The sequence below is a fragment of the Temnothorax americanus genome, unplaced genomic scaffold, assembly GCF_048541705.1.
Source record: "Temnothorax americanus isolate GAGA-0224 unplaced genomic scaffold, ASM4854170v1 Scaffold76, whole genome shotgun sequence".
Taxonomy (NCBI): domain Eukaryota; kingdom Metazoa; phylum Arthropoda; class Insecta; order Hymenoptera; family Formicidae; genus Temnothorax; species Temnothorax americanus.
The window spans coordinates 387,501-413,515 of NW_027509799.1; the positions used below are offsets into that span (position 1 = coordinate 387,501).

General features: G+C 38.1%; 5 protein-coding genes across 5 annotated transcripts; 1 reads left to right on the forward strand and 4 right to left on the reverse strand.

The window, feature by feature from the left end:
• Nucleotides 1-4,519: 4,519 nt before the first annotated feature.
• On the reverse strand, nucleotides 4,520-5,731 carry LOC143906795 (uncharacterized). The gene has a single exon (XM_077423049.1). The coding sequence runs from the start codon at nucleotides 5,729-5,731 to the stop codon at nucleotides 4,520-4,522; it is 1,212 nt and encodes a 403-aa protein (XP_077279175.1).
• Nucleotides 5,732-6,473: 742 nt separating this feature from the next.
• Nucleotides 6,474-7,962, reverse strand: LOC143906775 (uncharacterized). Its single transcript, XM_077423030.1, has 3 exons — nucleotides 7,601-7,962; nucleotides 7,265-7,505; nucleotides 6,474-7,122 (listed from the first exon to the last, which is right to left on the reverse strand). Exons 1-3 carry the CDS (start codon nucleotides 7,670-7,672, stop codon nucleotides 7,100-7,102), a joined length of 336 nt encoding a protein of 111 aa, XP_077279156.1. The 5' UTR covers nucleotides 7,673-7,962; the 3' UTR covers nucleotides 6,474-7,099.
• Nucleotides 7,963-12,241: 4,279 nt separating this feature from the next.
• Nucleotides 12,242-13,179, forward strand: LOC143906771 (uncharacterized). Its single transcript, XM_077423026.1, has 2 exons — nucleotides 12,242-12,694; nucleotides 12,797-13,179. Exons 1-2 carry the CDS (start codon nucleotides 12,336-12,338, stop codon nucleotides 13,014-13,016), a joined length of 579 nt encoding a protein of 192 aa, XP_077279152.1. The 5' UTR covers nucleotides 12,242-12,335; the 3' UTR covers nucleotides 13,017-13,179.
• Nucleotides 13,180-15,091: 1,912 nt separating this feature from the next.
• Nucleotides 15,092-17,813, reverse strand: LOC143906770 (uncharacterized). The gene is made up of 4 exons (XM_077423025.1): nucleotides 16,933-17,813; nucleotides 16,617-16,763; nucleotides 15,569-16,508; nucleotides 15,092-15,488 (listed from the first exon to the last, which is right to left on the reverse strand). Exons 3-4 carry the CDS (start codon nucleotides 16,301-16,303, stop codon nucleotides 15,234-15,236), a joined length of 990 nt encoding a protein of 329 aa, XP_077279151.1. The 5' UTR covers nucleotides 16,304-16,508; nucleotides 16,617-16,763; nucleotides 16,933-17,813; the 3' UTR covers nucleotides 15,092-15,233.
• Nucleotides 17,814-23,892: 6,079 nt separating this feature from the next.
• LOC143906796 (uncharacterized) lies at nucleotides 23,893-25,556 on the reverse strand. Its single transcript, XM_077423050.1, has 3 exons — nucleotides 25,532-25,556; nucleotides 24,345-24,674; nucleotides 23,893-24,272 (listed from the first exon to the last, which is right to left on the reverse strand). Exons 1-3 carry the CDS (start codon nucleotides 25,554-25,556, stop codon nucleotides 23,893-23,895), a joined length of 735 nt encoding a protein of 244 aa, XP_077279176.1.
• Nucleotides 25,557-26,015: the final 459 nt, after the last annotated feature.

The following is a 26,015-nucleotide window of genomic DNA, read 5'->3' on the forward strand; positions in this document are numbered from 1 at the left end:
TCTCAATAACTCAGCGTAGGGAGCTCGATCCCGATATCGACCCCTCTCTCGCGGCCATCTTGACGTGCCGCGCCGTTCGTGAACACGGACCATCATCGTGAATGTAAAGCGTATAGTGATTGTGTAAAAAACGAACTCACTATCGCGTACCCGAGACCAAGGGAAAGCCTGAGCATCTCGCACCTCGTGACCGCGGTCGCTCGTCTGCTTCGCGCCAAGATATCCGTTGACCGCGAGCAAGATCTCCGGACGCGAGGGCGGTCATCTACCGCTCTACAAGATTTCCGGTTCGCGAGCCACGCAGACCGAAGGAGCGACTCAAGATTTCCGTCCCGCCATCCCGCGAATGCTCCGGGTGCTCGGGTGCGTGAATGCGAGAAGTACTCTATGTGCAATAAAGTGTGTTTGTCAGAAAACCCGGCGAGCGTTTTTTGAACCCTCTTTTCGCTACGTCCTTGGTTCTTGCCCCGCGCCCTGGACAGGGTGGTCCCGGCATACTTCGTGCCCCGAGGGTACCTCGGTCGCGCACGAAACATTTATAAATGAATAAACATTGAGTTTATTTTAATCAAATAATTGGAACATTTATTGTAAAAGGAATAGACAAATATTATTACAAATTAAAGAATCATTATTGTATATAATAATACGTGGAAGTGTGGTGTGTGTGTGGATTGACATTCGTCCTGGTACAAATTCGGAAGATACGGGAGAATTTTTATAAAGATCGATATTCTGCTCGTCAACGATACATTTGGTGAGTAGATTGTGAAGAATAAGTGTTGACTATGTATGCGTGAATATATAAAATGAGGGTTCAAATATTAATTTGGTAACATAGTTATCAGAATAAAATATTTAAATTTATTCTAGAGAAATAGTTAGTTATAAATTCATGATTACGTAAGGGGCTATGATTACGATACAATGGTTGATTAGCAATTGGTTATAAATTTATACATTCATATACTATTTCTATAGTAGGGGACGGGGAACGCGGGAAGGATTCCTCGAGTACTTCGATACTCGAGTCGGAAAAGGAGGGAGAGGGTGATCTGTCGCGATAGAGGGTGGTGGAACTAGAGGGGGAAGGAATTCCGTCGAAAGGAACAGGGGAGAAGTTGCAGGGTGATCTCTCCCGGAACTCCGCAAGTTCCTCGGAAGGAACTGGAGAGTAGGAAGATTCAAAAAGGGGGGAAGATTCTGGGGTATCGGGGAACACCCGATACGCAAGGGAACAACAGGCAGATGAGGGAGATCGGGAAGAGGGAGAATCGGGGATAGCGATTTCGATATGCGGAGACCGTTCGCGTCTTAGAAATGAGGCTAGGAGCTGTCGCTCCACTATGCGGGCGCGCCTGTTCCGATTTAGCCGATTGCGGATAATTATTCTCAAGGGCATGCGGCGGTGAATTTTCGACTTCACTAAAATTATTTTATGATTTTGAATTAAAAAAAAAAGAGAGTTTTAAAGACGATTTTATACTTATATATATAAATATATATACGTGTTCTCGTGTATGGTATTCACACACATATATATATATGTATACTGTAGGGATGTATGTAGATAACCGAGCGGGTATCTCGGACTTACTGTTGACGGCTGTGATCGGGGAGTCTCTGAGGTGACTGCGCCGGATTCTTCCGGAGGTAGGTTTGGCTCGGTTCTGTGATGTGTCTTGGCGCGCACAGAATCGACTCGCGACGCGACAGAAATCTAGTTTCGCTTGAGGAATACAGCTGGATGATAGTTGACAAGTACGGCTGGTAAATATAATTTTAAGACGTCTTGGACTGGATCAGAAGTGGACCCAAGTGCGCAAAATCGCGATTTTTATACGGAGGCGGGATTATGTTTTAATCCGATTTGATTGGGTAGAGTTCTCTTCTGATCGTGACGTATGTTTCAATTTTTCGCCTATCCCGTGGCAACTTGCTCCAAAAATCGTCGTTGCCTATGAGCAATTTTTAATTAGCGGCTATTTATTGGCGAGTACGTTATCATCTTGCCCTTTGACAGTCCCTTCCAGAGTCTTAATTTTATCAATCGCCGCGAGGCGTGGGTCTTAGGTCAAATCTGTGTTTCACGGAAAAGCGTGAGATCAGCCCTTCCGTGACTCGAGAGGTCACCCAGATCCTTATGGCGTTTTTAATTTATTGCGCCCTTTGCCACGAAATTTCGAGATAATCGAAATTTTGTGCTTCATTTCGTAGAATTAGATGGAATGCGACAAACAAGTCTATAATTTGCCTATTTTATTAGGTTCGAGTCTTCTGGAAGGTTTCGTCATTTACCATTTTATGAGCGATGACAGTTGGAGTACATCCGCTTCGTCAATTGATAGCCGCTATTTTAGGGTTTCCGTCTGTTTTATGTGATGAGATGAGTGATTTCACGAAAGAAGGAAATCGTGGAGTCAACAGGACAAATGTTGGGGGTGTATATACACAACATTTGCGGAAGTAAGTGAATTTTGAGCGATTTCGTTCTTTCGTCGGTTGATAACTTAATCGGTGCTAAGCCCTAAATAGACTAGAATACCACTCGTCTCCGAATAGCGCTTATTTCTCTGGTTTTATTTAAAGAAAGAGGAAAGAATTAGGCGACCTCCATAACCCCTTCCTTAATTCCTTCGTCTTTCTTATTTTTATACATACGCGTTACATTCGGATGCGCGTATACATATATATATATATATATACACATTTTTTTTTTTTTTTTTTTTAAATGGAAATTACATATACATGTGCCGGTTGGGTTAGTTAAGGAAATATCATAATAAAAAATGGTAGTTCTTCCTATGTGCACATGTATACATACTAAGATACTTATACATTGACTAAATATGCTAATATACATATATATTATATATATATATATTTATATATTTATATATTCTTTAAAAATATATATACGTATTCTTTTATTTGTTTATTTATTATTATTATTTTTTTTTGTTTTGTTTTTGTTGTTTTCTTTTTCTTTTAGAGTTCAGAGATTAAGTTTGGGAAAGAGACGGGAGTCGTAGGTCACGAGAATAGGTTGACTACATGAATGTCTCTGGTTTCGGGAAGTTTATTACGCTTTCCCTTTTTTGTGCCGAGTCTCCGCTTAGGGTAACTATTATTTTACCCGTACGGTGACCGCTGAGATTTCCACGTTTGGTTTAGTCGGGCTCTGCTGGCCTGAATCTTTGTGTACCCTTTGACATGTGTTGCAGATTGGCCCTTGCTGGGCGCAATTGAATTGTTATGCGTCTCGCTTTGTATGGAGTCATATAGGCTGACAAGGAGAAAAAGAAGGGGGGGCGAGCGCCTAGCAGATTGTTCTTCATAAGATAACTCATGGAACATTATCGGGTACGTACCGTGGGTTTCAAGATATTTCAAGGAAAGAGGAGGGGGAATATATAGCTAGGTCCTCTATATCTCTTTTTCCCTCTTTTTTTTGAAAGAAGACAACCATACGTTATTCTCTAATGCATTTAACTGTAACAATAATTATTTCAAGAAAAAAAAATATATATACATATTATATCCCTAAAGATTTATTACCAATTGTTATTAACTAACTATAACTAAAATAGGTGTAGTTGCTAAAATTAGGTGTAGAATTATGCTATTATTGTTTTTTTTGTTTTTTTTTATATATACATGTATATATATATTTGCATATATATATAGACATACATATTTGTTTTGCGTGTTTGTTCCTCACCTAGAGAATTGTAGGGTGTGTTTTTGTTATTTGTTGGTCAGCATGCAAGGCGCACCCCATTCGTATCAGCAATTCTTCCGTGTTGCCTAGTTCTTCTTCACTCTCGCGTTCGGGTTTGAAATTAACCACGGCGGCTTCATCTCGGAGAGTGGTGCGAATCCGGATCCATCCTTCCCGTCGTTCCAGCAGTAGTCTGGTCAGGTCGTTTACTCTTCGGGGCCATTTTGGTTTTGCTCCAACAACCTGGATATTTGCAAGCCCGCAGGGGATGGCCTGCCAAGGTAGATTGCAAAATGGGTCTTCTAGGATGTAGGTGTCAAATATAGGTCGCTGGATGACCCGTCCCCAGTCTCGTAAGGCGATCGTGACCAATCCATTTTTTTCGATCTGGTACACGAGCCCTCTTTGCCAACGTCTTCCTTCCCGGATGGTTACTGCTTCTCCTGGTAGCACGCGGTCGGGTGGCATCTGCAAGGAATTACTCCTGCGCATCATCCTGCGCGTTAGATCGTCAACGAGTTCGTCCAGGTCATCACGCAAGTTTTCCAATTAAACCCATAGGAAGGTGGGGGATTCTACCTTTATGACCTTGACCCTTAGTGGCCCGCGGGTCAAAAGTCGGGGGTTGATACACTCAATTTCCATTTCTATAAAAGAATAGTGACGTTTTGATTTCCCTGCATGTCGTAGCATGTAGTTAAAAACAGTAGGGTTGGCGTCGAAGGATACCGATAGTAAGAGACAGTACATTGACCGGGTAAATATAATCTATTGTTGTTATTATTATTATTAGTTTTATTATCCTTTAAGTTCAAGAGTGTAAGTGGAAGTTTCCTTCAGAGGGAGGAGAGGTCTCCCGAATGAAAAAGAATGTCCTGGTCCGTTATTAGTTGTCATGTGAGTTTGTGCCTCAAGAGATTGTCTCTCTTCCTCCGATCTATCTGGAGCAGTGGGTCTTTCGGTGTCAGGTTTCCTTTTCCCTAGATGTAATAAGAGTTGGGTCAAGGAATCCCATATGGCTCCTATCAGGTATACGGACCATCCATATACTGTGTGAAGAGCGTACCCGTGTACGAGAGTATCTAGTATCAGTTTGAAGATTCTTATGAATAAATATATCCCGATTATTCCGGCGCTAATGTTGCCAAAGATTAAAAATTTGCTCCAGAATTTCTGCCAAGGGGATAATGCATATTTTTCAATTGATGCTTCGTTGATCAAGTTGGCAATGGATCCTCCATGTAACGAGGTTGATTGCCCCAACACTCCTCTCGCTACAGTATTAAGGACCGCAGGTTGCTTGGCAGGAAACATTATATGGTCCTTTAGGTCTTCGAGATCCTTTGGTGTATATATGCCACTGGTAGCTAATGCTCCGGGACTCACATATCTCCAGACGGGCTTAGTCATGGGCTTCATGATGGTGGGTGCCACAGTTTCCACTGGTTTTGGCATAATCTTATACCATGCGTCTCCTAGGAGGTACATGGGAGGTGCAAATGAATTGCAGTTAATCTGTGTCCCTTGTCGTAGAAGTATGTGCGTTTGCGGTGTTAGGAAGTGGGTTCTGTTATTTAGTATCACTGGGAGTTGCTCGTAGCAGTCCTCAGTATGGGTCAATTTTACCTCGACTGGGACGCATTTTACTATGTGGATTACTTCGCCGGCCAAAAGGGGCATATATCCAGGTCCTTTCATAAAGTGGTACGCGAAGATGTCGGGGGACCGTGCAGCTATTGCCAAGGCATTCTGCATCATTTTTAGCTCAAGTCTACATTGTTGTAACAAGATGTTTCTGTACAATTGGTTGAGCTGACCACGGATGCCACCTACGCGACCGGTGCCTTTAGTAAGGTTATCTTCGGGTAAGGTTTCCACAATTACTAATTTGGGATGTTCGGTTCGGATAAAAAGTAATCCACATGTTCGATATCGGCTAGTGCTGGTCAAAGAGAAGACGCATGAAAATGTGCCCTTCATTGCCATTAAAAAATGCCATTGAATTCCCATTGTTCCAGACGCAATGGAAATGAAGGCATTTTTGCCAAAGATAAAAAGTTCCACACAAAATCCCATTAGTATTGCCACTGGTTTTGCCGTTGGTATTGCCGTTGGTATTGCCATTGGTATTGCCATTAGTATTGCCATTGGTATTAACACTGGCAATACCAATAGGATTTTGTGTGGAAATTTTTATTTTTGGCAAAAATGCCTTCATTTCCATTGCGTCTGGTAAACATTGGAAATTCAATGACATTTTAATAAATGGTACTATTTTGTTTTTAATATAAATATGCCTTCATTTCCCATTGCCTTTGGTTCAACGGACACAGTTTATATATATATATAATAATAGTAAAGCACGATCTTTCATTGAATATTTAAGCGTATTTAGAAAGTGGACTTTTAAACTTTTTTTCGGAAGATTTTAAAAAGTTATTTAATAAACTCTTGAAATGTTCTAACTTAATTGATTAATATCTTCGATCAATCGAGCTAAGAAAAACTTTGTATATAAATTAACTAACATTAAACAAATTTGCGTACCAAATTTGTTTAATGTTCCTTCATTTATATAGAAAATTTAAGCTCGATTCCTCGAGTTGGAGCATTTACAAAATTTTAAAACGTATAAAATAAAAAAAGTCTAAGACACTATAGGTAAATCTTATAAGCTCAAATGTTTTGTTATCTGACATCAGATTTTTTGAAATGTTTTCTGATTTTTTAATTTGGGTCAAAATTTTGGATTTCAAAAATTTATAACAAAATTTAAGCAAATACAATAACATAAAAAATCATGGGACAATTAAATCGGAACTGGTCAAGGTCAAAACGTTTGCCAAGTTGGCAATATATATATAATGCCTCATATATGTAAGGAACTGAATGTTTATTGCAATCTGGATCCAATATTGTAATACTGTCATGGTATCCACATTATAAAAGCTTGTCGTTTAAAAAAAAAATATATATACGAACTATTTATGACAAGTTTCGCGTGTGTATAAAAAATAGTCTCGTATGTAACTAACAATACTATAAAATTGTTATAATTCTGTTATCAAAGATTAATAAAATTACAAGAAAATAAAATCAAAATAACTGATTATAAACAAAATAAACACTAAATAAAACAAAATAATAAAATCAAAATGTAAAGGAAAAACTCAAGTTCCGATGATGTACTGGATCATCAATTCAGAATAACACATGTCCCGCTGATCATTACTGTGCTTGATCCTGATCTAGTACTTCCTTCTTGACCGACTTTCCAGTTGGTTTTCCGGATTTCTTGAATCCGACGCCGTTCAGTTTTTGAGCTTCATATTTCAATTTGCCTTTCATTGTATTTTTTATCTCCGTCTCTGTTGACCCTTAAATCTGCTGCTGTACGTAATCTGTAAAAACATTGGCATTTTGTAATACAAACCTGACAATTATGTCATCAGAATCAGTTATTTTTTATTTGATTTCTATATACGCATACATAATAGATGTTTAATATATAAAAACAGAATATATGTATATAGAATGGATTACCAATGATGGCTCGGGTTTTCAACGGATCGAGTTGTTTCTTTTCTCGAACCTCGCCGCATTTGTTCCGACTTTTGTGCATATTTGCAATTTTTCCTGTAAGAGACGATTCAGCCATCTCCGATTGCGAGAATATTACAGTCATCAAGTCTGTTGTTAATTTTGAAACTTTTGACGGGTGGCAGTTTTGCAACGTCTTTTTCGAGACGAGTACCCCGCCGAAGCTGATGCATTCCACTTGTTCCTAATATAATAGAATACAATTAAAAACTGCTAATGTAAAAGTGGAGGATGATATCCAAATAAAATATTTTATAACATAAGTATAAATAAGGTTACGTTTAGCTGAAGTGATTGCTGTAGGATTGGATTAGTCACATTCTCAATTGCGACTTCGGTTTTGATTACCATATCTGAAAGAGCTATGGCATTTTCCGTCTCTGTTGCATCAATGGTACTACTATTACTGAGAAAAAATCTAAAAATTGAGACTTTGGATGCAGATTATGAAGATATCGAATCTTTACATAATCTAGATGTTACTAATACTGTAAGATGCGAAAAACATGTTAAGAATTGCGTGTTGCAAAATGTATTAAAAATATTTAACTGGTGGTCGCGACACCAGAAAAATTATGATTTTTTGAAATAAACTATATATGTATATATAAACGTTTTATTTTCTTTTCCCACATACTTTGTAGTATAATATAGATGTTTTAGCTGTTTTTAGCTGTTTTTAGTTGTTTTTAGTTGTTTGATAGCTGTTCAAGAGCTGTTTGATAGCTGTTTTTAGCTGTTTGATAGCTGTTTTACAGATCAAATAACTGAAAGTCAATGTCGCGATATCGTTTTCGAGAATATGTCTCGCGGGTGACTTCATCGCACACGTGCAAAACTGCACATCGCAGATTTTTCGGAAGGTATAATTGTATGGATGCTGAGATGAAATTAGATATGATAAACAAACGATGTGACAATAGTGTGATGTAGAAGGATGAATTTGAAGGTACGCTCAGTAGTCGAGGACTAGAAGTGAGAGTCGGTTGGTGTGCATGATCGTGCGGTTTATACAACAATTGGTTCGCCATCTTAAGAGCTGTATATCAAAGCCCACCGATATGAGCGAGTACGCAAAACTTTGCAAACCGATACGTAATTCTAAATTCAAGATTGTGAAAATTAGCAAACCGCAGATGAGAAACTGTAGCAGATTGTATAAGAGGAGAGTCGACGTAGTGCGATATCTATTCCGTCGCGAGATCGAAATCGCCGATCTCCGATCGCATCAAGATTTTCTCGATCTCCAAATAAATTGGTTCATCCTCGTAAGAGAAACGTTCTCTATTTATAAAGATGGAAATATATGTGCCTGAAGAAATGGAAGTGTCTGGAAAAATATTTTAAGTGTATATTATCTAAAATTAAGAAACCTATACTGCTAAGAGATTAACAATAAGTGTAACAATAAGTGTAACAATAAGTGTAACAATAAAAAGACAATCAATGTTGTGTCACACACAGTGCGGAAGGTGACTCAAGAGCCGGGGGTTTTAGGTTGAAATCAAGCGGTGGCGGTGGTAAGCAATTTTTCTATTTGTAGTTTTTGTATAATTTCTGAACGAGAACGCGAACGGGGGACGGGAGCGAGAGAAAGACTGCGCGCGCGAGAGAGAACGCAAACAGGGGACGGGAGCGAGAGAGAGAACGCGCGCGAGAGAGAATGCGAACGAGAAGACGGTCCTTTTCGAGAGAGACTGCGCGCGAGAGACTGCGCGCGAGAGAGAACGCGAACGTGGGACGGGAGCGAGAGAGAACGCGCGCGAGAGAGAACGCGAACGAGAAGACGGTCCTTTTCGAGAGGAAGACAAAGATAAGAAAGAAAAAAAGAAATAACGCGCAACGTCATAATCGAATGGCGCCGCAAAAACGTGACCCAGTGAACCTGTGACGGCTGTGACCCACATGTTCACAAAAAAAAACCTCAATAAATTACCCTAAAAGACATGTCTGAAGAGGACATTGCGGCGGTATACATGCACAGCGGGGGTCTCCGAGAGACTCCCAGGCCAACTTTTTTTCCGGCGTTTCATTGTTTCTCTTTTTTTACCTCGTATATCTCGGAGTTTTTTTTAGAAATTTTTCTTAAAAAAAAAAAAAAAATATTAAATAATTATAAATAATTATCTATTCTTTTCCTTAGATAATTCTCCTAGACAGAAAAAATAAAGAGGAGAGACCGCGACGGTTAGTCATAAAATTTTTGGTCGAGTACCTACGTCGTCGGGCCATCGACGCTCGCTTTTGTAGTGTGAAATGACATCTGTTTATAAATACTATCCCCCGCCCCTCACCCCCCTGAGATCCTCGCCTAGAACTCTTATTGATATCACTACTCACAACGGAAAAAAGTGGCATTCTGACTGCAGTCGCAGAGCAGTGCACGCGTTAGACGAGTCCGTATTTTTTTGTGTGATTTTTTAAAATTATTTTGTGATGTCTCCGTACGATCTTCCCCCGTACGCGCCTAAATATGTAAAAATAAGTGACATTTTAAACGATTCTAATTTTAACGACTTTAATTTGAACGACTTTAACTTGAACGACTTTGCTGGTGCTGGTGATCAGGAGGAGAGGCCCGCTGCTCTCCCACGTCTCCCGCGTTTCCCGCGTATCCCGCGGACGCTCGGTGGTGGACGCGGGCTTATCCCCCGCGGGCGGCCTGTGCTAAACATTAGTATCGCGGAATTTTTTAATTCCGATTTTGATATTGACAACTTAGAAGATAGTGATAGTAGTGATAGTAGTGATAGTGAGATTCAAGAGGAGAGGTCCGCTGCTCCCCCGCGTCAGCCACCCGCGCCCCGGCTCCCAACAGCTCAGGTGGGCACGTCACCCGGGATCTCACGCGGGCGAGCGCTGAAGAACGCTCTCGGCCTCCCGGCTCTCAGACGCGGGCGGGCACAAAGTGAGATTCAAGAGGAGAGGTCCGCTGCTCCCCCGCGTCAGCCACCCGCGCCCCGGCTCCCAACAGCTCAGGTGGGCACGCCACCCGCGATCTCACGCGGGCGAGCGCTGAGGAACGCTCTTGGCCTCCCGGCTCTCGGACGCGGGCGGGCACAATTTTACGCCGATTCCCTCGTGCAGGGTCGCGCGTATCGTCTAACACCTGAGGACGAGAGATTGGCGGACGAGCTGGTGTTCGACGTGTGGTTTGAATTGTACACATCGCGGGTTCTCCTCCTCCTCCCGTCAACCGCCCTGGCCGCCAAAATCCACAGGAGGCACTATTGGCAGCATTCAGACGGATGTCGGTGGGCCGCGGCCATGGAGCCCTCCCTCGTCGAGATTAAGGTATTTTTTTTTGTTTTTATCTAAAAAATTAATAATGTAAGAGCGAGAGAGACCGCGCGCGAGGAAGAGATAACGCGAACGGGGGGGATGGGAGCGAGAGAGACAGCGGCTCTTCTTAGAAAAAAACATGAAGAGAACTCCGCAACGGTTAAATCGTCATTTGTGAGATCATTGCGGAGTCAAGTGTCTAACTCGCTGTTTTATTTATATTCACCGATAAAATTCCAGCAGCCGAACAGCACCTTTGTAATACCCCCGCGCCGATAAAGTGACGACACCTACCCCCCCCTCGGCGGTACCCCTTGTCAATATGATATGTTTATTAATATTTAATAAACATATCCCGGCACGCTCGCCGACACCTCCCCTGCTCCCCCTCACCAACGAGTCGTCCTCCCCCCTCCTCGCTTCTCTTCGCCAACGAGTCGTCCCCCCCTCGCTCCCCCTCGCCCTCGAGTCCCACCCCCCCGGCAGACCCCTCGGCCGCGAGTCCCCCCCCGCCCCGCTCCTCCCTCGGAGCTACCCCGGGGTAGATCTGTCATTGATTTATCTACTCAACTTCTATCTTAAATTAAATTAATGAATATTATTAAAATATTAAATTGAATTAAATATCACCAGTCTTGAGTTGTAAATTCAAGACCATGATATTCTTGAAAAAATCTGAAATATATTAATAAATGATTGCAAGAACAATTTCTTTTTTGTTAATAGAATGAATCTTACAAAATATCAAACGCATTAATCCAGACTCAATTCGTGAAAACGTAAAGAAAATTATAAAGTATTTCGCATAAATCGATGTATAATACAGAGAAAGAATGTAATTGTGTATCGCACCTTTAATTACAATTTCTGAGTAAATGAGCGTTGAATTCTCTGACGAATCTTGTTTAAAACAATTGAAGCAATATAAATCTTATCTCGAATATTTGTCGCTTTATAATTCGTATTGATTTAACAAATGAATTTCATCGCAAATATGTATCAAGAAATATGAGAAATTAATTGCCAAAGAAAATAAAATTAAACGTATCGCAAGTTTGCATAAATTACAAGATTTGGCCAAAAGAGAAAATAATCCAAATTGTTTAAGAAAGAAAGAATTAGCTCGTAGAACAGAGCTCCCGACTCCATAAACACACCTATATCCACATACACATGTACCCACCCACGCGCGCTAGAAGCACACACAAGAGAGAGATAGAGAGAGAGAGTGAGAGAGAAGCTAAGGGCCGTGCCCTACGCCGGGCCGTAGAATAGCCCACCGCCGCCGCAGGGCTAGAAGACCGATGCGCACTAATCACTGCGCATAACACTAGATTATTACGCGCTACCGCCGCTGGTAGACGGCGCCTGGCAGAGACAGAAGTCGTCGAGTCTCCTTCACGATAAAACGTTTCGAGTGAAGCTTCCGAAATATCTTATAACGATACTACGAATATATACGGATTGTAAATGTCCTCGAGTCGTACAACCAAAAGATCAGAATCCATCAAGTACACGGAACATTACATACCACGAGAGGGGATCTCTTGTAAATGAACGAAGGAAGGAAGGAAGGAAGGAAGGACTTTCTCTACGACGGCCATTAACAATACCACGGCCATTACCAAACTACGTGATTGTCCATTGGCGACGCAAAGATTTCCCGAGCGCTCCTGGTGGCCAAATCCCGAAGTAGCGTAAATGAGACAGATGTAAGACTAGACCGGGACATATGTTATTGTTTATATTTTATTTGTCGAAAATGTCGAAGATTCTTTCCGTTGTGGACCCTATGAATGCTACTAAAGATTTTGTGCGTCCAATGCGTGAGAGCGAGCAAGTATTAGAGAGTGGTTTAGTTGTGTCAGTGGGACTAAAAGAAAGGAAAGACTCTGTGTTACACATTCAGGCTCTCGTCTTGAGAACCTCAGGTCTTACTACTCAACATCCTTATTTAGTTGAAGTTTGGGTGAATTTGGAAGAAGAATATGGTTCGCGATTATTAAAAGACCAGTCTGTAGAATGTGAATGTCCAGCTGGGCAATCCGAAAAATGTAAACATGTTGTAGCTGTTCTTCTTTACCTGACAAGGTTAGTCTTCTCAAGTATCTTATTGTTTTGCCTTTTTATTTTTAATATTAAGCACCGATTTTTCACTATACGAAAAATATATTTATAATACATTTTTTCCAGAGTGGAGGAAGCAGAATTAGTAGATTTAAGTTGCACAGACATCGAACAACAGTGGGGAGCTCTTAAAACCTCCACGTTGAAGGAGTATGAAGCAAAACGTCTGACAGATTTATGTCATGTTGACTCACAAAAAGATGTTTATGTGTCTGCTATGCCTGAGGTCACTAAAGATATGGAGAAGAAATGGGCTGAAAGACTATGTCGTTGTAAGCCCCAATAAAATTGAGAAAGTGGACTGTTAAAATACTACTGATTAATTAATTTAAATTAATATCAAATTTTCTGTACTTTATGTCTTTTGAATGAATTAACTGCGAATTTTTTAACTGTAAATTAAACATTTTTGGTTCTTTTTTATAATCATGTGCGATACAAGTAATACAAATTGAATCTTAGAAATTAGTATACAGAGTAAATGTTAGTACCGTTGATTTATTTACTGTACTGAATTTTGTCATGAAATATAATAAACTGATCGGATGAAGATGTATTTTATAATTGTAAATTTTTTAATGACCTTTAAAATTAGGGATAGAAAATAATATAAGCATTAATGATATTAATGTTTTCTTTTTTCTATAGAAAATGATAAACATTAATAGTATTAATAATATTTTTATTTATTCTCTTATTTTTTTTCTGATTGTACTGTAAGTGCTCCGCTGAGTGAATATTCAATTTTCTACAGTGGTCTACGTCATGGAGCTGGATCTACGGACAATGAAGAAAATGCTTTTAATTGCAAAGCTGCAGAAAATTCAGATAATATTTTTAGGCTTGTTACTTTCAGGTCTTGGAAAGTGCTAGGAAAACTTAGCAAACTTACTAATCAAAAACTTGAATCATTAAGATCAGAACTACTTCAGTTCTATGAAAATTACGTGAGAGTCTCATTACAGCAAAACGTTACAATGGCAAGTGGAAGTCAAGGAACAAATATGTGGAGGAGAAATCGCAATCTTCGTATTACAGCATCCAAGGCTCGAAGTCAATACACGTACTATGCCAATCCTAAGGCAGATTGGAATAGTAGATATCAAGAAGTGTACCATAGCAAATTCAAAGGCAATGAAGATACAATCAGAGGTCTCACCAATGAGAAAATCGCCAGGGAAAGATATGAGGACTTATGTGAATGTAAAGTCTTAGAGTCTTGTTTTCTAGTCCGTGAGGAGTTACCTTGGTTAGGGGCCAGTCTTGATGGTACTGCTATGGATGGAAAAGAATTTCTTTGAAACATTGAAATTAAAACCCTTAAAGAAGGAGAGAGACTATCAGCATCAGAGCTTTTAGAAATGAGAGCTGTCAAGACCTGCTTGGATAAGGATGGTGAAATTAGAAAGAAAACTGACCATTATGCACAAATGCAGATCGGTATGCTTTTGAGTGGGCTTTCGGAATGTGATTATCTAGTATATTCTGTAGTGGGAAATGATTTTATTTGGAAAAGAGTTCTATTTGATGAACAATATGTGTTTGATCTTGTTTCAAGGCTCATACATGTGTATTTTGATGAATTTTTGCCCAGAATGATGTTGGATTTCACACAAGAGCAGCCGTATCCTCTCTAGTCAAAGGTGGCAATGATATCTCTAGGAGTCTCGTGAGTCGAAAGGCTCAAAACAATGTGACACACTACTAGGCGGCCGGTCCCCCTTAAACGGGGAGACCCGGTCGTCGCACGAGCCCGGTTTGCCGTACGGCGCCTCTGCCCGTCGTCGGGATCTCACCGCTTACGACGGCACGGCGTCTAACGGTCGAACATGAGTTTCGCGAGTTCGATGTCGAGACTCGGAATCGTCTGTAGACGACTTAGGTACCCTATTTTTTAAAGTTTCCTATTTTTTTAATATTTATTTTTAGTATTCCCCCCTGAGATTTAAAAAATTTTAACTGTTAGAATGTTAATTAACTTGGAAACTATTAAAAATATTATGAAACTTTTCTTTTAATGTTTATTGTAACAAACATGTGATTTAATTTTGCTTGTTATACTGTCATAATGTGATCTCTTAAGTATAAGTTTTTCTGTTTTTTTTTTTTTAAATTCTTTGTATCTTATGTTATATCTTGTGTGTGCCTTCGCCCCCCCTCCCACACCCACCCCGCTGGTAGGAGTGCCTACCGTGTGTATGTGCAATAGAACGGTGCGCAAATAAACCTCTCCCAATAATAATATGTTTTAAAAAGTGTTTTATTCAGATCTTACAAACATTCCTCTAACAAATATAAAGGGGTGGTAAAAAAGTAAGTTAAAATAACTTAAGCAAAAAAATAAGTATTGTTAGTTTTTGTTTTTTCTTTCTATTAATATAAAAAAAATTAAAATAGTTTTACTCTGTGAACAAATTACACAAAATTGATAAAGCAATAAATTTCAAACATCACGATATCTGCACAGTTAAATTTCTGCTGTTTATTTCAAAGAGTTTACATTTCACATAAACTTATCTGTGTTAATAACTGGGAGACCAAGATTAGTTAAACCAGCTGCAATTATCAAGGTGTCATCAAAATAGTGAGCCAGTGGCCAAGGTACTGGACCTCTCAATAATTCAAATTCTCGTAGCCTCTGAATAACTCTCTCCACATGAACTCTGGCTCTGGCAATATCTGCTGTTTCCAAGGCATCCGTTTGGCTCAATTGCTGCTTTTGATGCAGAAAGGGAGGTCTTATTAGTCGTACATTTCGCTGGAATACAGAAAGTAAAAAACAGTGTAAATTGAGGAGTCAGTACAGCGTGAGTATAGTATAAAATTGCAGAAACTCACCTGCAAGCGTTCTGCTTCAATTTGAAATCCTTTATCAACCATAACTCCATCATAAGAATCCAGGTCATCAAGCACTCCTGTTTTATTAACAATAAATTTATCAGAGGCACGACCTCCAAATGCGTAGCTGATCTCTGTGATGAGTCCAGATGGAGTTATCCCAACGTCAAATTTAACAGTGTGATTCTTCTTGTACTGAAAATAAGTAAGTACTCTGCACTTGAGACATTTGCATTTTTCTATTACTGTTTCAGCACAATCCAATATTATTCGAGTGCATTTATATTTTTTGAAGGATAGTGGCAAATTTTTCCTGATTATTTCTTGATCAGGCCATGATATCATTACTTTTAAAACTCTTGATAATATTGGTATCATATTCTTGAAATAATTAGAACAAGTTTGTCTGGTAATATTAAATAGAACGGCAATTGCAGTAAAACTCATATTTAGTTTTACTTTTACCATGGTGCGAATAATTCTGTCTCTTAAAGATAGTATTTTTTTATTGGTTGAGGCATCTACTATCAGATCTAACACACAATCTACTAAACCATCAAGAAGATCAATAGAATGTATGCCAGTAAAAGTAAAAAGCTTAGCATCAGTGGTCAACAAATCTGGAAGGGTAATATTTGTTTTTTCAATTGACTGATGAAGATTGCCCATAGTTGGAAATGGAATTGGTGTCACTTCAAAGTTCACTTGATAAGCTTTATCTAGAGTGTTTGACATTTCACTAATGACGTCAGCCAAACTTCGTCCCACTTCATCTGATGACTTTAGAGGCCTCAAATCTATTAAGTTTGCTTGAGTAGATATTTCACTAAAGTATTTATTTAAGCAAACATATTCTTGGCCTTGAGGTGAAGGAGCTTCTATTTCATTATCATCTGAATGAAATGATGTGCTTATTTCTTTTGCAATCCCATCATTTTCTCTAAAAACAACAATAAAAGGATCAGAATTAATTCACTTTCAAAATTTCCTTCTTCAATAACTGTTTCCTTAAAAAAAAGTATACATATATATAAAATATAATACTTACATTTTTCATTACACTGTCGAGCATGGGCTCTCCACTGTCTTGCCTCTTTCTGCCTTTTTTGGGGTGATGTTTCCAATTTGTCATGTGATCATTGCGGTAGTTTTTGGGAGGGCACGGCATGAGGAAAAAGTTTATGTCGTTTTAAATCTATAACAATCATACAATACACAAATCTCAATAGAAATATGAAAACTAAAAAAACAGTCATCCTGAGGATAATACTTTTTTAAATTATTTACGAGTTATATACTTCAACTTTATATCAAATACGAAACTTTTATAAAGACTAAATCAGAAATAACTTGAAATTACTTACTTCCTGGAAAATAGTCTTTAGGTAAAAAATGTTGGGAGCAAACACGCATTGATGATGATGCCGGTTTGCCCATCTTCAAAGTTCTCTCCCATTTTTTCTTTAGTTCTTTACTTTTTGGAAAGAAATGTAAACTAATTGCTGGTGAAAAATACGTAAAACATTGAGGAACACAACAATAATTTGTGACTCTCCTCTTCTTTTCAGGAGGAGAGCTATTTTTTTCGTTTGTATGCTCCATTTCTGCTGTAAACTTGCACAAACTGTCTCATTTACGCTAGTTTGCGATCCGGCCGCCAGGCGCGCTGGGGAGAATCTTTGCGTCGCCAATTCCTTGCCGGCCAATTACGTGATTAAAGGATATTACGCATGTAATATTCTACTGTAACACGAGTCGTTGTTACTTTGCGAGATAAGTCATCGTATTCTGAATTACATCCATAGATCATTCGACTGAGCTTTACGACGACTGTATCGTTACAGTCATTCTCGATCTTTGGTTGCAGAACTGCAATGACCGAGAAAATCATCTTGCCTTCTGAAGGCGTTTAAATAACGAATCGTCTTTAACCTTTCTTTCGTTGTTTATATTACCATTAAGAAGTTCTCGAGGCGTTAAAATGTTAACTTCCTAGATAATTAATCCTAAACAATTAATTTCATATTAATTCGGTGCACCAGATTTTACCTTAATTCAATATACGATCGTACTATAAAGAGTACTTTTAAGTACATAAGCATATTATCGCCTTGTAAATATATAAGTTCTCTCGGATAGCTATGTATAAACACCATTATGTTTTACGAGGATTAATGCGTAAACAACGTATTTCTAGTCCACCTTATATATACGATTATTCTTAAAATCCAGTATTTATTTATGTTTAGTTAATTAAAAGACTATATTTTTAAACGTTGTTTGAAGGAACATTCCTCCTCTATAACACCCGATAATAATCACTTATTACTATAAATATATTTACGTATTGATCTAACCTATATTCACATTACTTGTCTGAATATCATAAGTGTTTCGTCATTTTGCTATGGTAATCCGATATGTTTAACGAAGTTCTTACCGAGTTTATATATTATGAGAATACAGTCCACTTAACCTAACGAGAGTTCCAGCGTTTTTTCTTTTCAGACATTTTACCATTTTTAAACACAAATGAATAATTTAAATTGGTTGCAACCCAAAAATAAGAACTTGAGTACTCAAGTGAGATGAACGATTATCGTTCCCGTCAACAAAATGCTCCGCTGAATGCTGAAGCCTTTCTTATGTCCTTTACTGAACGGTAGATCTCTCGAGATTTCTGGAATCAATGATTGTAACCGATACTGTTTATGAGGATCAATGATTTTTATTCAGAAATCTAAGAGTTACCTGTATCCTGGTGTCTACCGTATGTGAATGCACTTCTAGAAAAGATCCGAACGGACTATGTCCATAATAGTCGCTCCCTTGGTCTCTCCAGAATGTGTCGTCATCATCAAGAAACGGAGTAATGGCTTTGATCTTTCATACGTCCGAGAATGAGACTGATTATAATCCTGCCGTGTGCTAATTCTGGTTTTTCGAATCCTCTCGTACTTCTTCTTTTCCAAAGAGTATCACAATTCGCAATTCAGAGAGATTCGTATTACAATTTCACTACGTATTCAAAATATACGGCAAAAGGCCAGAAACATGTCTTGACTGAATGACAAATAAGAAACGAATAACGCCGGTTGCCCGGGCCGCAAGCTTGTACCTTGTACATACATGCACGCGCGCTTTCTTCTTCACGCGGCAATCACGTGAATTGAATACCGATACGTCGCGCCTCTAGCGCTTTACGCTATACAAATTTTCTAGGGAAACTAGATCCGCCAACGGAAGTGAATCTACAAAATCGCTAGTATACTTTTTATGAAATGCCATAGATGGCAACATCAACCCTTCTTTCCTCAATATCTTATCGCGTTCAAACAAAGGGCCTGGTACATTTTCGTCAGGGGACCGTCTTTTCTCTTTTTCCTATGATGTAATTATATTTTCTGGTTTTGCGGAGTTATAAAAGAATTCGACATTCAAGTATTAATGTACGTTGAATCGTCCGATTTTGACATATTTGCTAAAATTAAACTAATTTACGTCGTCAAAATTTTTAGGATAAAATTTACCATACGTAACGAGCTATTCCGGGAGCGTCGGTGGTCAAAATATAAGGTTCTGAAAAGTCAAGATATTGCAAAACTGGTCTTTCGCTTAATTTTTAATACCTCAAAAGACTTTTCTTGAGCAGATGTCTATTCAAAACGCGTGTCATTTTTTAATATGTTGATGGATCTGTTACAACTTATTCCAATAACTATAAGTAACAACTTACCCCACATATGGGACTGATTGTTACAATTGTAGTCGCCTTATAATTATCATTGATGCAAAACAACAAAATTAATTGTACTATTTAATTTAAAAAATTATATTTTTGTGTTTTATATATATACGGCTATTGAAAAAAATTTTTTGCGACTTGTATTCCATTTTTTTACGTGTAAAAAAATTATTAAAAAAAAACACACCAACTAGCCCCAGTTTTCCTACGTTATTGTTTTTATGTAAAAAAATAAATGCGAAATACATTCATAAAACCTGTTTTTTCTTACCGTAACAGTGTATATGTAGATTTGACAGATAATGTATCTTAGCAAAGAAATATTGCTCTAGTGTTAGCAGTGTATGCAGATTCGACAGACAATGTATCTTGGCAAGGAAACATCGCTCTAGCGTATACTAACTAAAAAAAATAATTTTTTATTATGATAGACATATATTTAAATAAAACAAGAAAACTTCTTTTATTTGGTTTTTATTGAAATATGCATAGCGTGCACGGTGGAATAAATTAAATGTGTGGAAGACAGACGTACGTGGAAGATATATATTTAAATTGAACAAGAAAACTGCTTCTTTATTCGGTTTTCAATATGTAATTAGATGTATGTTTGGCTTGTACTTTTCAAAGGCTACAAATATATCTTCGGAAACGTCTGTAGAGAGTGTCTTGCATTAATGTTATGATATCTACATTGCACTTGTGACTCTTATTAGAATTAGTTATTAGAGTGCGCGCACTCTAATAACTAATAACATTGCTCTCCCTGCTCTCGCTTATAAAAAAATTGCCCATAATGGAGCACATCATTTGGTCGAGTTCAGTTAATATTTCTATCCTTGACATAAAATTGAAATAAATGTTATTATAACTTTACAGTGTCGTCCACTCATAACACAGCGATTTTAACTATTGCGTTAATTTTATTGTAACTATGCGATAATTTTTTAACTGATTGATTAATTTTGTATTTTGACACTGAAAATGATCTTATAATAGATCGAAACGTCTGTAGGATTTTTAACTCAAATATCAAGAGACACGGTAGTGATTTAATACTGATTTCGACAAATGTCAGGATTGCGTGACTGTGAAAAAAATAAAATATTTTAGAAGATATTACTAATAATTTTTTTTGTCTTATAATATATCTCTTTTATTAAGTGTTTGGCAAGAATCTTGTACAAGTTATTATAACGAAATATATATAACTCACATTACGGATAGACAATTTTATTTGTAAAATAATATCTGCTAAAGCGATATCTTACTCATAATTTATATTAACTTATTAGTTACATCAATAATCGCAAAAGCTCTCATGTCAGCATGTTAGCAATTAGATATGTCACATATATGTCTCTAACTCCTTTAGAGCGAATGCTTTTGTTAAATTTTACAAAGTCGATTTTCTTCTAATATCCGTTCCGAGTGTTCTAGTTCGATATAATTATAATTTAAATAGTTGTGTTTTATTCCATACATATAAAATATCGTGTGATAAAAATTTATTAGATGTCATTTTTCAAAATTGATTTTATATATATTACAAAAATATGTCATCGCAGATAATGTATCTTGGCAAGGAAACATCGCTCTAGCGTATACTACCTGAAAAAAATTATTTATTATGATAGACATATATTTAAATGGAACAAAAAGTTTTTTTTATTTTGGTTTTTATTGAAATATGCATAGTGTGAGAAACGGTGGAATAGATTAACTATGTAGAAGACTACAGACTATACGTGGAAGACATATATTTAAATTGAATAAGAAAACTGCTTCTTTATTCGGTTTTTAATATGTAATTATTTATGTTTAGTTTGTACTTTTCAAAGGCTCCGGAGATATATCCGGAGCCTTCTCTATGTCTGTAGAGAATGTCTTGCATTAATGTTATGATATCAATATTGCACTTGCGATCCTTGGCGCGCACTCTAATAACATTGCCCTCCCTGACCTCGCTGATAAAAAAATTGCCCATAATGGAGCACATCATTTGGTCGAGTTTAATTAATATTTCTATCGTTAACATAAAATAGAAAAAATTCTATTATAATTTTACAATGTTGTCCTCTTACAATACAGCGATTTCAATTATGCAATATTTTTTTAACGGATTGACTAATTTTGTATTCCGACACTGAGGATGGTCTTATAATAGATCGAAATGTCTGTAGATTTTTAACTGAAATATAGAATTATTAACGTCAACACCTTGTTACGGCTCTATGCTCTGTAAACTCCAACTGATTTTTAATCTTTTGAGCCTTTATATTTCTATCCTTCTCTGTCCGTTACTTGAGTTTACGAAGACGACGTGACTCACGTTCAGGAAGGTTTGTCCAAATCTTTTTCCAGAATTCTGTATATACTTTTTATATGTATGCCAGCGAGCTCCACGATGAGTCTTGTGGACACATAGCGGTCCGATCGAAGGGTTTTAAGCACTTTTAAGGATCATCATAATATCAAGTAGGTTTTTTCTTAAAGATCTTGCCCGATCACCCCCGCACCTATGTATTACCCGCGAGAAATACACACACATGTTACACCTACATTTAATACATTTACCCTTTATCTGGATTTATTTATTATTTGTACTATCGCCTGATTTTTCCTTTACTCAATGTCATTAGTAAATTCTATGTTAATTTGTAATAAATGTTTAGTTGCTAGTAAGGTTAAATTAAATGTTTTTTCATTTTAAATAAGACCTCCCCCACAAACTGACTCCCTCTCTCGAAATTGCACGAGGTCCGATCCCGAGTTAAAAGGATTAAATTCTCTGACTCGAAAAAAGACCGACGATCGCACCGCTCACGAAAAGCGTCCTAGCGTCTTTACGGACGTTGACCCTTCCTGAGTCATAAAGGTGCGTTCGAGCGACATTTGTAAGTATCTAGTTGCGTCCTTCCTTCCCCCGACCCCTCTGGTCAGCCTTTCCCTTGCTTCCCAGATTTTCATATCCTAATCCCGGGGTTGGACGTAACACGATCAATTTAAGCAGAATTAATCGAAAATCGTTTGATTGACGATTGATTTAAGCGGAGTTAATCGAAAGTCGTTTAATTGACGATTGATATGAGCGAATTCAATCGAAGATCATTCAATTAACGATCGATTAATTTAAGCAGAATTAATCGAAAATCGTTCGAGTGACGATTGATTTAAGTGGAGTTAATCCAAAGCCGTTTAATTAACGATTAATGTGAGCGCATTTAATCGAAAAGATTTTAATTAACAACTGATTTGTGTGAATTTAATAATATTTTTCTCCATTGGTTCTGGCAACTTTCTCACATGTAATGTTACAACCATTTTAAAAACTCATGCGTTATGGCTTTTTATAAACTTTAAACTATCATGTTACTGTAAAAAAAGTTCTCAATTTTCTATAATTTTGTGCTTAAAATAATAACATAAAATAATAACAAAAATAATAACATAAATTATAAATGTTTATGTAATTTTAAGGTTGCACTTTTGAGATTAATATAAGAAATTTTAGTTAAATATTTCATTACATTTTTTAAAAACAGATTATATCGCTCTATTTTCTAAATTTTAAAACAAAAATATAAATTATTTAAAGAAAATAAAGTGACGGCAATTTATTTGCTCTAATAAAAAGAAAAGGCTTAGTATTATTATATGATTGAATGGTGACGATTTCTTTGTTATAATAACAAAAAAAATAATTTTTTACATTACATTATAAAAAATATGAATATTATAATGATTGTATAAATATAATTATTTTTATACTACAATAATAAATAATTAGTGTGTTTTATTGTATCATATTATTTATTGAAACTTGTTCTTTACATTTTGTACTTAATTGTATCTTTTCTTCATATTTGCAGCGGCAAGCACCCGTTTCTCAAAAGAATCATCTGACAATCTGTTATATTTAACGATATTCATCATAGTCGCATATGAGAACAGCCTCTCAACTGGTGCTGATGAAGGTATGCACGTATTATATTTAATAAACAATTGTTTTACCCCTGTGGGAATTGATTTAAAACATCTAAGGTCGTAATAGGATTATTCAAAAATCGCAAAATTTTTAATGTATTATCTCCTTTCATGTAAAAATTTGTGATCTTTTATTGGCCTGAGTAGTATTTTCACCAAAATCGAAGAAATCGTCTAATTCCATTGGTTCTTCTGGAATTTTATTATTTTCAGAGTCACTAAACGCCGTACTAATAAGTTGTCGCACTTTTATTATTTTATCATCACTCAAGCAAGCTGACCATCGATCTTTAAATTGTGGATGTGTAATCGCAGTAAGAGCAGCAGCTTCTCCTTGACCACGAATTTCAAAAAAATTATTTAATCTATCAATTAATTTTAGCTGCATTCTTTCCACTAACTTCTTACAATATATTAGATTATTATCTCTGAGAATTGCAGTCCACTTGTTCTTTATACTTAGTAGCAATGGTAATAAGCAACCATAATAACAGATTGTCTCGGCTTGAGCCTTATCAATCCCCAAAGCCAGAGGTTTCATACATGTCAAATAATCTCTTATGTATCGAAAATGATGCTCCCTGATATCGACTTATTGTTGTATATCAGTCAATTTGTCTTCCAATGAAATTATTTGCTTGAGACAGTCATACAAGGAGTTCCATCTTGTTACAACAATGCATTTTAAGGCATACTTTAAATATTTTTTCAAAATTTCACGATTTTTAGGCGATCTCAATTTTTTCCAAAGCTTTTCACATGCTCCGATGGCCTCTTCGTGCAAACGTTTTAGCCTTGAATCATTTTTTATTTTCATAGCATCACTAGAGGCTATGAGATGTAACGTGTGACTTGCACATCTCAGATGTCGAGGTAAAATAATATCAATTTCGTCGCTAATTGTCTCATTGCTATTAACAAGAATATTATCAATGTTATCGTAATTGTTATCACCACCACCACCACCACCACCACCACCACCACCACCACCACCACCACCACCACCACCACCACCATCATTATCATCATCATCATCATCATTACAATCATCATTTTCATTGTTAATCTCATTATTATCCTCGTCTGTCTCATTAATATATTTATCATTCATTCCTGCAGAGTCACTCGTTTCCCTTTCTTCCAACTCGTCGACATTATTCGCGCTCAAGCTTTCAATTTCCAAAATAAAGTCACTGGTTAAGCCAAATATTTTGAACGCCTTGATAAAATTAGATCCATTATCAGTAACTGTCACTACTATTTTTTTATTATTTAATCTATATAACGCATTTATTCTGGCTAGTTCAGTGGCAATGACTTCATCTGTGTGAGTACCTTCTATTCTTTTACAAGCTAGAGCAGCAGATTTTTTTTCTCAATGTTTTCTCACATAACTGTAAGAAATAATAATAAAACAACCTAGCTTCCGAAGCGCGGATTTAGCTCGTGGCTGGTCAGGGTTCGGAGTAGGCGCGGAGGAAGACACAAGACTCGGTTAAAATATAACAAAACAAAATAAGGTTTATTCAATTAGGCGTGAATACATAGAGATGCTCGCGGGAGCGGTGGATATATACCCAAGATCGCGGTCGCTGCTACGATAGCGGCGGCATACAGTGATCGCGGAGTCGATGGATACGTGTGGAAGATCGCGGATGCTGTTTTTTAATGGCGGTGATATACTGATATCGCGGAGTCGCTGGGTACGTACAATAGATCGCGGACGCGGTTACAAGGGCGGTGACGTAAAGATATCGCGGAGTTTACGGACGTCGGTAAAGTGATGATATACGGGGATCGCGGAGTTTCGCGGATCGGCGGGCGCGCGGACTCGCTGAAGTGCGGTGTACGATTTCGGCGCGGGTGACGCGGGGTCGCGGCTTGGATAGCGGCGGCAGTGAGCGCGTAAGGCGTTTGGATCGCGATGGGACGCGATATCGAACGGCTAAGACCCTTAGCGGAGATAGATAAGTACTCTCTATCTCCTGGCGCACCGATTCGTGTAGGCGGGAGGCGGCACCGGGTGACCAAGACCCTTGGCGAGTAAGAGAAGAACTCTCTTACCCTGGTTCACTCCGGTGTCACAGGTGTTCGTATGGAAGTTCGAGTCAACCGCCTAGATGCTTCACTCGGCAGAGGCAGAGAACACTCTCTACCTCCTGGTTGTTCGACTGTGGGATTTCGGGATCCGTGAGTAGCGGAAAATCGATCGGATCGGTTTGCTAGCTCACGGTGGAATCTAAAACTGAGCAACATTGCTCGGTTTATATACGCCCGCGACGGCGTGTTGGCGTGGCGGGGGTATACGCGACGGCAATCGCGCGCGCCGCGATGGAGCGGTGGAGCGTTCGGGAAGTATGGCGTCCCGACGCCGCAATTGCGTTCGGCGGCTCTCGGCCGTTTTAGGCATCGCTCGGCGCTCCGAGTCGGTTGCCGCGCTAAAGGCCCGGACACATAGAAAAACTTAAGCAGTAAAACTCAAGCAGTAAGCAAATCAGCCAATCACAGTCAAGAACTTAAGGCACGGCCCTAAGCGGTAGCGAATCCATACCGTTGATTTCTTACTGCTTAAGTTTAACAGCTTAAGTTTTTCTATGTGCCAAGGCCCTAAGTCCGTTTGCGGACTGATACGCGCGATGGCTAGTTTAAAAAAGGCACATCGTGCCTTGTCTCGCCCGGCGGGTGTTCGGCCGGGCGGCATCCGGCTGATGTTCG